Source organism: Girardinichthys multiradiatus, chromosome 8 (genome assembly GCF_021462225.1).
Source record: "Girardinichthys multiradiatus isolate DD_20200921_A chromosome 8, DD_fGirMul_XY1, whole genome shotgun sequence".
In the NCBI taxonomy this organism is placed as follows: Eukaryota; Metazoa; Chordata; class Actinopteri; order Cyprinodontiformes; family Goodeidae; genus Girardinichthys; species Girardinichthys multiradiatus.
Window position 1 is genome coordinate 23,842,552 of NC_061801.1, and position 13,603 is coordinate 23,856,154.

Below are 13,603 nucleotides of genomic sequence, written 5' to 3' on the forward strand. Positions count from 1 at the left end.
TTGCAATCAGGTGTGATGAAGAAGGAAACACCTAAAACATGCAGGACAGGGGATCTTGAGCAGCAGGGTTGGGAACATTAATGCTGTGGTAAAATCATAATTTTTTCATCTTAGACGTCTCTCTAAGGTAAAACCTCTTCCAGGCATGACTTGGAATCAGTAATCCACGCTTTTATAACCTCCAGGTCACTTTGTCATGTCTTCAACTAGTCTAAAATGTGGCAGCACGATTTTTAACAGGTCCAAAGAAACGAGAGGACACCACTTTGCACTGGCTGCCTATTTATTCCAGGATCAATTTTGAAGTTGTTTTATTTGTCTCTAGGTCTCTCAATGGCCTTGCGGCGAGCACATTTCTCCAACCTGCTGCACCCCTACAACCCCTCTTGTTCCCTCAGGTCAGCTGACCAGATGCTGCCGGTGGTTCCTAAATAACAGAGGAAATTGGGAGGTGATTGAGCATTTTCTGCTGTAGACCCAAAGCTCTGGATCAAGCTGCCCCTGCACATAATACAAGCCCCCTCAGTTGTGATGCTTTTCAGTCTCACGTGAAAACACACTTTTAAACTGTGGCTGTTTAGTCTGATTTTATTGTGCTGTTATTGTTTTAGGATATATATTTATTTTTCTCTGTCTTGTTTTACTTGTTGCGCAGCACTTTGGTCAACAATGTGTTGTTTTTTAAAGTGCTATATAAATAAACATGGTATAGTATGATAAATAATCAGGGTGGTTAAACACCCATATAAACTTAAGAGTGCTCATTATGCCATTATTATTCCCTTTTACAACTTGTTCCCGACCTTTGACCTTATCTACATATTCAGCTTTGGATTGCTGAACATGAAGCAATGGCTTTGGCACTACTTTTTTTGTTCTTTTTGCAAACACTCTTTACTTCATTTCTAGCAGCATGATCAGGCTCCTGCTGCAGCGTGTTTTTACTTCAGTCTCTTCAGAATCTGCCTCAAAACAAAGAGCCACAAACACAACAGCAAAAATGCTAAGAGGATATATTATAAATATAAACAGATAATGTCACAAAACATTTTTATTATAGCTTCTACATTGTATTAAACTGAATTAAAAGTGATTATAAACACAAAACGGTAGAAGCATTAGATAAAGGAGAACATGTCGATAAACAGGGAAATGCTATGCCATAATGTCAGGCAGAGAAGCTTAAGACGCACACTCCTTTGTGTGGGTACGCCGGTGGCGTTTAGGCGTGTTGATCATAAGTCTACGTTAACATCTGTTCTCTTATCTACAACAACTGTTAGCCAGTGCTCAGGTGGAGGTTATAGGACCAAAGTCTGCCCAGCATGAAGGAAGGCGATGAGCTTTTAGGACCAACGGCTCTACTGCTGCCCTGTTTGCGTTTAATTGAACTGTCCCACGGAAACAGGCGCCAGATTGCTGCTGTAGTCTATGGGTTCTTTCTGCGCGAAAAATAAATAAATAAGAGATACGTTCGCATGAATTATAGTGATAGGATGTGTAGCTGGGGGACAGAAATGACTTGGTTGCTATGACAACCACAAGAGAGCACCCCACAATCACACACACACACACACACACAGCTTCACCCGCCACCCCACTTTAAGTCTGAATATATGCAATCCAGAACCCACCGACACAGTCGACATCGAAATGACCCTTTCAGGGAGGATCTAGAGCATTTACTGTTAGCTGTGCTGTATAATGCAGCCACTGCTTTGGGAATGTAGCGTACAGTAGAAACATCAACTCATTGCACATATCAGCCAGTAAAACCATTGTGCTGGAGAGACAAGCATGGCCGCCACCCTCGCTCACTCTCCCCAACGTTCTTCTTCGTTATTTGACAATAGGGAAGGGAGAGGTTGGAGGTGTAAGAGGAAAGCACGATTTCCCAATCCTTGCCGGTTTTTAATAGTCTCATGAAATTTAGATCAGAGAAGCAGCCATGCAAACAGAGCCAAACACTTATATGCACCTAACTGTCATTTTATGGTGGTCTGCCTCAGCCTTCTTTTGTCTGGCTCTGACTTTGTCTAAACCTCAGACTTTCGGTGTAGTAATGCCATTTTGTATCGGCATAAGCTTCAGGAAAAGAAAGGTAAACAAAACAAACACAGAGCATCCTGAGCAGATAATGAGCCTGCTTGCAGAACCTGCCGCAGAGAGACGGGCTCGTCGTTGATGAGTTCATGTTATTTGGATGGAGACTCGCACAGACAGAATCTCAGAACAGCACACAGCAGAATTGCACTGCACCAAACACAAATGGCTTGGCTGTTTTCTGGGTTTTTTTGCACAGCGGCTTTATTTTCCAGCAGTGTGATCAGGCTCCTGCTGCAAGGTGTTTTGACTTCCGTCTCTTCGGAATCAGCCTAGAAACAAAGAAACACCAACTGGAAAGGAAAGATGTTAGGAGAAGCTGTGAATATTTAAACAGAAAATGTGGTTGCGCCCAGAAACGTGAAATTTTCACCCCCACCTTTAGAACTTAATATAAAAAGCATGATGCCTCCGGTATCTGCAAAACTGACAACTGAGCAAAAGCAGCACTACTAAGTCAAATATAATCAACCGATCAACACGCATGCTAAGCCTTTACAGGTCCTCCAAAGACTAAACACCTATCAAAGCAGGCTCCCAAAAAATTAAAGTATAAAATGATTCATATCCGTTCATGTTTTATCATGCCACAACCTCAATCGACAATGTATGTTAAAAGAATTTTACCTAACAGAAAAACACAACGTAGTGGAATATGATATGTGGTTTTTCAAGTTTGTAACAAATGGAAATGTGAAACATGTTGCTTCATTCTGATTCTCAATGCAACAATCAGCCTTGAGAAGTCACCTGATTCATGAACAGGGTACATCTGTATGACAACTATCATTTTGTGTATTATATAATATACAGAATAATGGGGAAATAAAAGGAATTGCTGAAAGAAAGCCTTTTTTAAATCTGTTTTCTTCTCTTATGTTTTCATCACGTAAAGCAGTTTGAATTGTCTTGTTACATAAATAAACTTGCCTTGCCATAAGAAATGTCATTAGCAGCTCTGTCCAAGCCCTGTAAGGAGAACACAAACATGTAGAAGATCCCCTGGTTAGATGAGACCTAAAACACTGATCCTACATACAAAATACTATGTGTAGCTGAAAACTAGCACTGCCCATCACCCTGAACACACCGTACCAATGTTGGTGGCAGCATCATGCTGTGAGGAGGACTTTCTTCAGCAGGGACGTGGAAGCTGGTCAGAGTTAATGAGAAGAATGATGGAGCTAAATCCAGTGCGATCCTGGAAGAGGTTGCAAAATACTTCAAACTGGGGCGGATGTTCACCCTTCAGCATGACACACATATAACCAGAGCCACAATGGACTGGTTTCATCACGCGTTAAGATGGGCTGGTAAAAAGCCCAGACATGACTACAATTGAAAAAAAAAAAAATAAATCAGAGACAAGACCTGAAAATTGCAAACCACTCATGATCTAAATCCAGTTGGAGTGAGCTTGAGCTACTTTGCAAAGACTAACGGGCAAAACTTTCAGTCTCTACATTTGCAAAGCCATTTCAAACGTACAGCTGAAAATTAGATAATAAGTACTGACTCGGGGGAGTGAATACAAGTACTCCCTCCACTTTTAGACTTTTATTTGTATAGCATTTGGAAAATCATGTATCATTTTTCTTTCATGTCTCAAGTATGCAGTACTCTGTGTTAGTCTATGACATAAAATCCCAAGACAATACAATGAAGTTTATGGTTGCAGTATGGAAAAACGATGACATGAAATGATTTTGCAAGTCAATGTATTAAGACAGAGCAAGTATCAAACAAAAACCTTAAAGACTGTTCTGGCTTTTCTGTCTTGGATCAGCAAATTTATTTAGTCTGCATTTTATCAGAGCAAATATTTTAACTATTTACTAATCACTGTGATGACAAGCAGCATCAAATTATCTTTTTCTGTTTTTTTTAAATACCAGCTTCCAGCAGTGTCTCAGGTGTGAAAATAAAGCAGAATCGACACTTCTGCATGAACTGCAAACACTCCTGCACAATTCCTTCTGGACTCCACCCCACATCACTGTTGGTGAAGAGTTGAGCAAAATAGGTCATATTACCAAAAACAATGACAAGAGGAGGGGGGTGTCTGCTCTCTGCTAGCCTCCAGCTTTGGGCTTTTATCCTTCATTCTGCCCTCGGTCATTTAATCTCAAACATAAAACCACTGCTTACGAGAGCTACAGGGAAAGGTGGCAAAACATTGTTTGAACCATGACTTTCCCCTGCAGCCTTTTTTTATTATTTCTTTATGTTAGTTTGAACATTATGTTTGTTTTTCTACACAAATTCCAACAGTCTTTTTGGGAATCCCATTTAAACAAACAATTTTCCTCCTGTGTGCTCAAACATTATTAATAGAAATATCCTTATGAGAAAAAAAACAGCCTTAATGCAAATAAGATACCCTTAGTGTCGGTCTATTATCATGCGGTTCTATTAAAGACTAATAGTCAGTGGGAATCAGTGGTAATTATATTTCTAAACAACCCCATTTACATTAAAGCTAAGCTTTTCGCTTCTCTAATTGACCTAAGAGTCAGAAACTGAGCCATGCAGACAAAAAGTCCCTGTTGATCTGAGCAAAACATGAAAATATCACTGAAACTGATCACTTTAACTCCTTTTGTATCAGCAGGGAGATAACAGGTGGGTCATTTCACTACCAGGCGTGCTTGGATTTGCCAAACTGTTACCACATTTAAAAGCGGTAGAAAGCCTGGAGTTGCCGACTGGGGTTCAGGGTCTTCCATTGTGTTTTGCCCTTTGTCCAGTCTATCTATCAGAGAAGGGTGTGGACCGAGTGCATGCGTGGCTGCAGCCAACTTCGCTTTCCCCAAGTAATTCAGCAACACAGCTATAACCTTCAGAAAGCCACGTCAAATGAGGAGCCACAACAACTTCGATCCAAGTATAATCAAATTGCAACAATATCTAGGTCAGAGCAATCGTCTGTTTGAAAGAGAGCAGCCGAGCAAACGGGCAGCAGTTACCAGTTGGAAACAACCCAACTATATTAACATGCAATAAGTAACTACTTCAGAAGGAAAAACACGGTGAACTACCGTGTTTTAGATAAATCACAGGGACACAATGAGGTGAGCTTTGAACCGAAAGTCAAAGCGCCTTTTTAAAATTAGCAAATATGCAGGCTTGTTGCAAAAGTGTGTGGGCACTGAGCTGAAAGGCCGCGCGGCCAGTGCAGGATATGTGTGAGGCTGCGAGTACGAGTGAAAAAATGTTCAAAGTGAAAGATTCACAACAAGTAGTGATCAGGCAAATCTAAAAGAACATAAGAAGTACAGAAATAAATGGCAAGGAAGAGACAAAGCAGTAGGCCAAAGATGAGTGGCTCCTGGCTCTTGGCTCAGGACGCTCCCGACAGAAACGCAAGCATGACTTTGAAGCGATGAGGCAGCGAGAGCAGAGAGCTGGAGGGAAAAACAAGACGCCATTTTGAAAAGAGAATTAGACCGAGTTGCTGAGCTATGAGCCTAAATCCTAACAGACCTCCGACACCAGAGTGCATGTCAGTGTACGAGATCATTCCATACATTACTTAACGTGTGGAAATCCCCTAACCATGGCTGCCCACTTGTTTTCTCCTGCAATAAAGGAAGCACGTGATTTACATCACAGGACGGGCCTGTTATAAACTACAACAATCAGAACCAACTTCAAGTTAACAAATGAATCCGCCTGTTGGACTTGTTTATAAAGTGTGAATCATTTATCAATGAACATTTTTGGTAATATAGAAGAAGCAGTCTTTCTTACTACTTACTAACCATAAGCAAAACAAACATTTTTTTTAATGAATAAAACTATTTATTTTTTGAACCACAAGGTCAAACCCCTCTCTTAAATGTTTTTTTTTCTCTCAATTGGGCAGGAGAGAGCACGCATGATGCAGAAACAAAACCCAACTCATCTGGAGGTCTGAATGAGGTATGAGGTATTCCCCAGTTGAATTTGCTGGCGCAAAACTCCAGCCTGACATATTTCAACAGGAGAAGACTGAATATGAGCAAAGTGAGATCAACACACCAAAACAGCGTAGTCTTCCTGGGAGCCTTAATAATTGGCTGACTCACCAGGTTGGCATCAGATTATGAGAAAAATCTGAATAAACTCAGACACAAACATAAGATGGATTTGTTTGTGGACAAATTTTCATGAACACAAAATGATATTGTTCAGGTTTACGTAACACTTTAGTCCATCTGTTCTTCAAATAGGTGCGATAAACCTTTATCAGAGGCAGTAAGGGGAGAGTGCTCGTGTGTGGGACATTCAGTTCAATTTACTTCAGTTCAGCTTATTTGTATACCACAATTTCCCGGCAAACATCTCAATGCACTTTACAAGACAAACAATATCAAAATGATAGCCAATTACATAGAATCCCATTCAATTTACATTATATTCAAATCAATCCTTTTCATTCCAATACAATACAATTAGTATAGTCAGACAGATTCAGATCCATATAGTCCAATTCAGTCAGGTCCGTTGATCATATGACAATTAGTTACCAGCCCTCATTCTGAGCAAGCATGTGGCGACAGTGGGACGAAACAGTTCCCTTTTAACAGGATGAACCACAGGCAACCCACCACAGTAACAGACACAAACACGCACGCATCAATCCTGCTTAAGGTGCTTACAACGTTTACCGTCTTCCAATACAAATGGGATGTCCAAACCATTTCAGTTTGAGAAAAAAAAATGTATACTACAATCTGTTCACGGTGAGACGTGTCCATGTAACTTCAATGTCAATCGTAATACTGAAAAATTCAGCTCTGACCTTTAGCCTTAAAACTAAACCAATCAAAGACGTCTTGGACAATTATTGTGTTTATCAACATGTTTACCAGAGATGCACAGAGAAATAAGCAAGTGACCGAAATTGGCCACATTTCAGGTTGATCAGCCATGACGGGTGACCAGGTGGTCGGAAACTCGAAAATCTGATATTTTTAGTGAATGCATCATACCTAAATACTACATTAACAACAACCTTCTTCAGTGTGGTAGCTGTAAGTGAAAGAGGAAGACTTAAAATTAGCTATTTTCAGTGTCAGGTGTTTAAAAAAGAAGTTACAATTACCACAATAATGTAAGAAGCAATTTTAAAAGGAGATTGTACCTTCTATAAAATGTTTGCAATTTATTTAGGCTGTGAGAGAGCAAGAGAGAGCAAGACTTCACCTGATAATACAAAGGCTGACAGGAAGACCTTTAGAAAACTCACAGTTAAGGTAAACATTTACATTGTCTTGATATACTTTCAGCTGTTTTATTAATGCTAACTCTGCTAATCTAGCTAGCTAAATACATTTTAAAATGTCAACACCTATAATCATTTGGTCTTTGTTTCAAAATATTAGTAAAAAAGCAGGTGAGTTCAAAATAAATGCCATTTTGTAAAATACCTCTCCATGACATTACTAATAAAAGCTTTAGAGGTCATTACTTGCAACTAAACAACTATATGTCTGATTACGGTGCGTTCCAATTTGAAAGTTTCTACTGGAATGCCCCTGAAAGTCAGAATTCAGGTCAGAAAGTCAGGGCAACCACCGACCTCCACATTCAAGATGGCTGCTACTCGCATCAACAGTGTAAAGCTTTCCTATTGTAACTGTTTTTAGCAGTTCTGTATTTATTATGTAACAGGCAGTCAGTCATGCACATACTACTTTTCAGTGTTTAAAAGACAACAGTGTTTCAACAGTGTTTATGGGCATCAAATACAGTGTAGAACAGTGTTATGGTCATTGTTATTGTTGTAAGACTGCTGTTACACTTGCTAGCAAAACAGGAAACTGGAACTCTGACTTCCTAGTTCCGACTTCCGAGGTAAATAAAAACGCTCCATTAGAAAAGAGCAATACACTACTAAAATCCCAGAGAAGTGTTAACAAAATCTTATAGCTATATTCTATCTGCAGAAGTATTTTAAAAGATATTGTATGCGTCATAATTGAGTCTGTGTGCCTGCTAAGGTATTGATTATTTACTTAAATCTGATGTAGATATACTGTCAACTGAGGATGGGTGATACGGATCTAAAAGTTTATCAAAATATTTTGTAGTATTTATTGCAATAACAATTAGGATAACCATCAAATGTATTTCTAAGTTCTTAGCATCTTTTAAGGCTAAGCATCTATACGTTTATATCATCAGAGCTCTGCAAACACCAATAGCACTCTAAAAATAAAGCCTACCCATTCTCAAAAAGGTTTCTTCCCTACACCAGTTACGTTAAGTAGTGCAAATGTATCTCCCTTAAGACCACAATAATTGGATTCGCTTATATATTTCTTTTATTACGGCTTTTTATTATTTTATTATTACTTTAATGCTTTCATAGTGCTTTTATGGAACCAAGAACAGACACATTTTTTAAACAAAGACCCAGCATTACAATACATTTTAAGATTTACAAACACCATTAATAAAAGTTCATCCTTCTTTATCATGATAAATGAAACGTTTTAACACAATAGTATTTTAACGCTAGCTATAAATTATATGATCCCTATCATCAATTGCATGTCTTAACTTATTAGGCATCATTAATTCAACTAAACATTATTTTTAAGTTAGATGTATTAGTCTAGTTATGCAGTACCTTTTCAAGTACTACTGAGCTCCTTCGGGTGATTTAGAAAGTAAACTAAAGCTGAGTCCAATTTCTGTCCTGATAGCACATCTGCATAGACAAACATTAATATATATATATATATATATATATATATATATATATATATATATATATATATATATATATATATAATCTTTTAGCCGTTATTGTATTGTTAGGTGGAGACATTACAGTTTTCTGAATATGCTGTATTGATTTTTTTATACTTGTTAATTTATACTGTTAAAATGCTTAGAAATCTTGTTGATCACAGGGGACTGTTTTATTTAGATGTGTCATGTCAGTTGAAAACATGCCACTGATCCATGAGAGCGCCTTGTTGGATATTACAGAGAGTTTAACTAGAATTACAGTAATGCCACATTAGAACAGGTTTCTATACACCACAGAGACACACTGAGTGAGCACAGTGTACACTGTGCGCATGGTGGTGACGCTAGGGTGTAAACAAATACACTGGCTTCAGGGCACGTGTGGGTTGCAGTGTAATCTACCTCTTTAAATAATAATAAAGGCTTTCTAAAAGGATTCGTTGAGTTTAAAAAGCACTATGACGTCGTTATATATGCGACACAGAAATCTAAAGTTGTATTTAGAGGCCCCTTTTTCGTAGATGTGTCGGAAATGTAGTTAGGACTGGTACACGGAGGTGCTGGTTTGCAGTGTACCAGCGGAGCCAACATGTGGAAACAAAGTGCTGTGTTTCTGTTTCTCTGTAGTGGCAATGTAAACAAACATGTCCACGGTGGTATGGCAGTCGTGGAGAGCACCTAAACCGACTATTAACCCTCGTTTTCCCATAGGATGGCACACGGAGCTCTTTCGCAAGATCTATTGGCGGATTCCTATGAAAACAGGAAGCTCGCACAAGGTCCGAAACAATTTGATCACAGCGAGGAAGGACCACTGAAGTCTAGCCCCCCTGTCAAAGCGTTAAAACTGGCTACTGCGTGACGGTGCTGACAGGCAGACGTGGGTTTACCTGCTTCCCTCGGTAGAAGAGGCGCTGCTGCTGGGGGCTCACGTTGAAGATGTCCTGTATTTTCAACCGTAAAGACTCAATTTTGGTCAGTCTAGAAAGATCCTCAACGGTTCGCGTCTCCTTCCCGTCTATCGTGCGAATCTGGATCCACATCGTTGCGCGGCGCCCCTGCTAGGCCTCGAATAAACAACGGATAAAAAGGGTCTTTCCGCGGTACAAACGTGTTTGTGGGCTCAGATGAGACGGAAATAAACCATTTTTTTTGGGGGGGGGGAGGGGGGTGGGGGCTCCGCAGCGTCTTCCTCTGCAGAGGCAACGTCGGAGTGGCTCTCGCGCAGGAGGTGTCTCACATGAGGTCGCGGCGCCAAGCAAATCTCGCGACGTAACGTTGAGCGGAGCTCTGTGTTAAAGACACAGCGCTCTATTTTCACATGAGCGAGTCTGAGCCGTAACAGCACAATAAGACCTCATTATGTTACATTTTATTTGGTACAAAGATATTGGGACAATTTACTTGCAGTGACACATCATGGCAATCATCCAAGAGGGGCTTCTTTGCTTTGTTTATTATTATTATTATTATTATTATTATTATTATTATTATTTAGGGCAGAGTCGGTCCAGGAATGTATGGGGCCGGAAGCAGAATGAGATTTTTGGCCCCACTTGTTCACCATACAGGTAGTAATATCTCTTTAAATGTGTCTACAGAAGTGGTTCTTCTAGGAATGATGCCCAGGGCGACCCCCTTTATCTGGCCCTCCTTCACAAATGTAATGAAGGGTTTTATAAATCTCAAAATGTGTTTTAAAGAATATATATTCAGGGTAGAATAATCCAGCTCAGCTTTGACTAAAATTCGTTTAGAATTTTAGGACAGAGATCAGAATCAGAAAAGCTTTATTGCCAAATACGTTTTTGGACATACAAGGAATTTGTTTTGGCGTAGTCGGTGCAATACAATACAAATTAAACAGTTTCCGGTCTTTGTTAACAAGGCTGGTGGCAGATGGGAAAAAATTGTTCTTGTGGCGTGAGGTGTGGACCGCAGCCTCCTGCCAGAGGGTGATCAAATGTAATCCATGTTCCATTAAAAAACTGTGACAAACTCTTTTATTTAGCACCAGGTGGGAATTAGAGTCCACTCCAGTGACAAAAATCCCCCCATGGTCTACAGACATATGTTCTAACAGTGCTTACACCATGCACAATTTAGGGGGCAACCCATCCCAGTGACTGGACATGCACATTTATAATTAAATATTCAATACTTTTGGTGCCTCCTAGATGCAGTTAGTAAGCCGTATTTCCCATATCAAAAACTGCCACTGCCATTGATTTTCCAAGCTTGTTCTTTTTTCATATCTTCTGTTTAAAACCCGAAAATTAAATGATTCATTACTAAGACAACCAAAATACTTTTGCCTTGATCACAGAATGTTGTTACTCCACCCTAAAATGATTTGCAGTGAAAATAAAGTAAATCCAAGGTTATTTCTTTGTCTTCCTTATTAGGTCTCATTATTTTCTCTGAATTTAAGGGTCTCAGTGTAGACTTGATAGAAGCAGGAAGGAGGGGTTAGTTTCAATAGTTATGGTTACAGAAAAATGATTCCAGTACAATACAGTTAGGACAGTTTAATTGTAGTTACATTGTACATTAAATGTGACTCCAGTTTGGAAACAAGCAGCGGCAATGTTTAATGAATAATGAACTAGTAATAATAGATTTTGAATGTTAACATTATTTAACTGCAAATATTTTTCTCTATATGATTACAACTAGTGCATTTGTCAGCTCATTTAAATCTTAAATAAATATTCATTTTAAAGAAAATTTATAAGGCTTATTTTTTTAGAAAGGTAACCCCAAGTTTTACAATATGAGGTCAAGATCTTTTACAAGATACTTTGATACTTATAAATGGTTAACAATAATTATTTTTACATAAGATCTGATTACCTGACAACTGAATGACCTCACTGTCTGGGTATAATGTACAGTGCTCAACTGATAAAAAAGGGTGACTAATTTACAAAAATCTGAAGAACAACAATAAAAGTTAATAATATAAACATGAATGGGTGCAAAATGACTTTACGAATGTGCACACAAGGTAAAAATACAGACACTATGATCAATTTGAGACTCTAAAGAACCATAAATAGTCTACATGACAGAACCAAATCCCTGTAGATTCAGGTTTTGTTTGTCTCATTAACCCACCTTGGAATATATTCTATGTTTTAGACAGTAGTCAGCTTTTGGTTTAATATAGTGCTGTTTAAAAGTCAGTCAGTCATTTTCTACAGCTTATTCCATAGTGGGTCACGGGGGAGCTGGTGCCTATCTCCAGCAGTCTACAGGCGAGAGGCAGGGTACACCCTGGACAGATCGCCAGTCCATCGCAGGGCAACACACATACAACCATTGCACACACTCATTCATACACCTAAGGGCAATTTAGATCAACCAATTAACAGACATGTCTTTGGACTGTGGGAGGAAGCCAGAGTACCCGGTGAGAATCTACACATGCACGGGGAGAACATGCAAACTCCATGCAGAAAGACCCCCGGCCAGGAATCGAACCCAGGACCTTTTTGCTGCAAGGCAACAGTGCTACCAACTGTGCCACCGTGCAGCCCTCCTGTTTAAAAGTAGTGTAGATAATTGGTTTCCCAATTTTACAACTTGTAGTCCTTTAAAAAAGCAGCAGAGACTTGTAACCGTGACTATCATTGATTGAAGTGAACAAACATTGCTAATAAAGCAATCAAATCACAAAAGGGGCAAAAACATGGAAGATAATCATTTTATGGACATCAATTAATAAAAATGCTACTACAAAACATTTTTGTTGATTTATTTGGATTTTTAAAAAGACCAACAAGGGAGCAACAACTCCAAGTTTGGGAAGCCAGTGGTGCAGATGAGACTCATCTACACACCAGGACAGATGTACAACCTCCGTATGGAGCACTGTTGCCAGAGATGTAAAAATAAGTATATTTGTCACTTTTTTTTACTCTGCACCAATTTACAATTTGAATGTGTCTTTTTGAAACACTAGTAATGTGCACTAGGCTCACCAGGCTCACATAAATCCGTTCTGGGCATGAAAAACAAATAGATCATGGTCTAAATAAATACAGAATAAATCTATTGTCTTCTACATGCTCCATGTATGTAAATGTGAATTGTGTGATTTTTTAAATATAATTTTACAAAAAGAAAATTCCATAGTACCAGTTTTAAATGAGCTTCAATTTATATAATTTTGCAAAATACCTGCATTTCTTATCATATTTTACAAACTTTTGCTGAAAATCTTTTTCCATTTTAGCCATTTTACAATCACAGTAAAACAAGGGCCCCTGGTGGCATAATTGCGTTATTAATAGTTGTCCAGGCTGGAGACCTGCTGGATGTCTCACTTAAGCCTGTAACTGTCTCAAACGTTCCTTAATTGTAATTTTCTTAACTTTAAAATAATAAAAGCTTTTACATAACATAACTCAGCAAAAAAAAAAAAAAAAAAGAAAAGTACAATAAAGACAGACAATAGATTATTAGTATGTGTTTGATGAAATTACGTTGAAATCACGTCTAACCCCTGCAGTGCTCATGTTAACCGATTAGAGATTTCAGGTTGAGTGACATGATAATGCATAGACACAGACAAACTCACTCATTACTCTCTCATTGCTGTTTGATGCTATGTTTTAAATTTATTACGATCTTGTTAGGAACATAATATATTTTTTTACAATGACATAATAAACAACCCTGGAGGCAACACAAAGAGGTAGTTGTACCCTCTTTCCGCACTGCAACGTGCAGTAATGAAAAGCGACATCTAGCGGTC

At 38.8% G+C, this 13,603-nt stretch overlaps 1 protein-coding gene and 1 long non-coding RNA gene across 2 annotated transcripts in view; one reads left to right on the forward strand and one right to left on the reverse strand.

Moving 5' to 3' along the window:
- Positions 1-9,995, reverse strand: part of LOC124872453 (E3 ubiquitin-protein ligase UHRF2-like) — a 42,206-nt gene extending 32,211 nt beyond the window's left edge. Inside the window, exon 1 of the mRNA XM_047372476.1 lies at positions 9,735-9,995. Within this exon, the coding sequence (XP_047228432.1) occupies positions 9,735-9,887 (153 nt within the window). The 5' untranslated portion in view covers positions 9,888-9,995. The remainder of the gene's footprint in view (positions 1-9,734) is intronic.
- Positions 71-2,951, forward strand: LOC124872454. Its single transcript, XR_007039288.1, has 2 exons — positions 71-127; positions 326-2,951. It is a non-coding gene; the product is annotated as an uncharacterized LOC124872454 (long non-coding RNA).
- Positions 9,996-13,603: the final 3,608 nt, after the last annotated feature.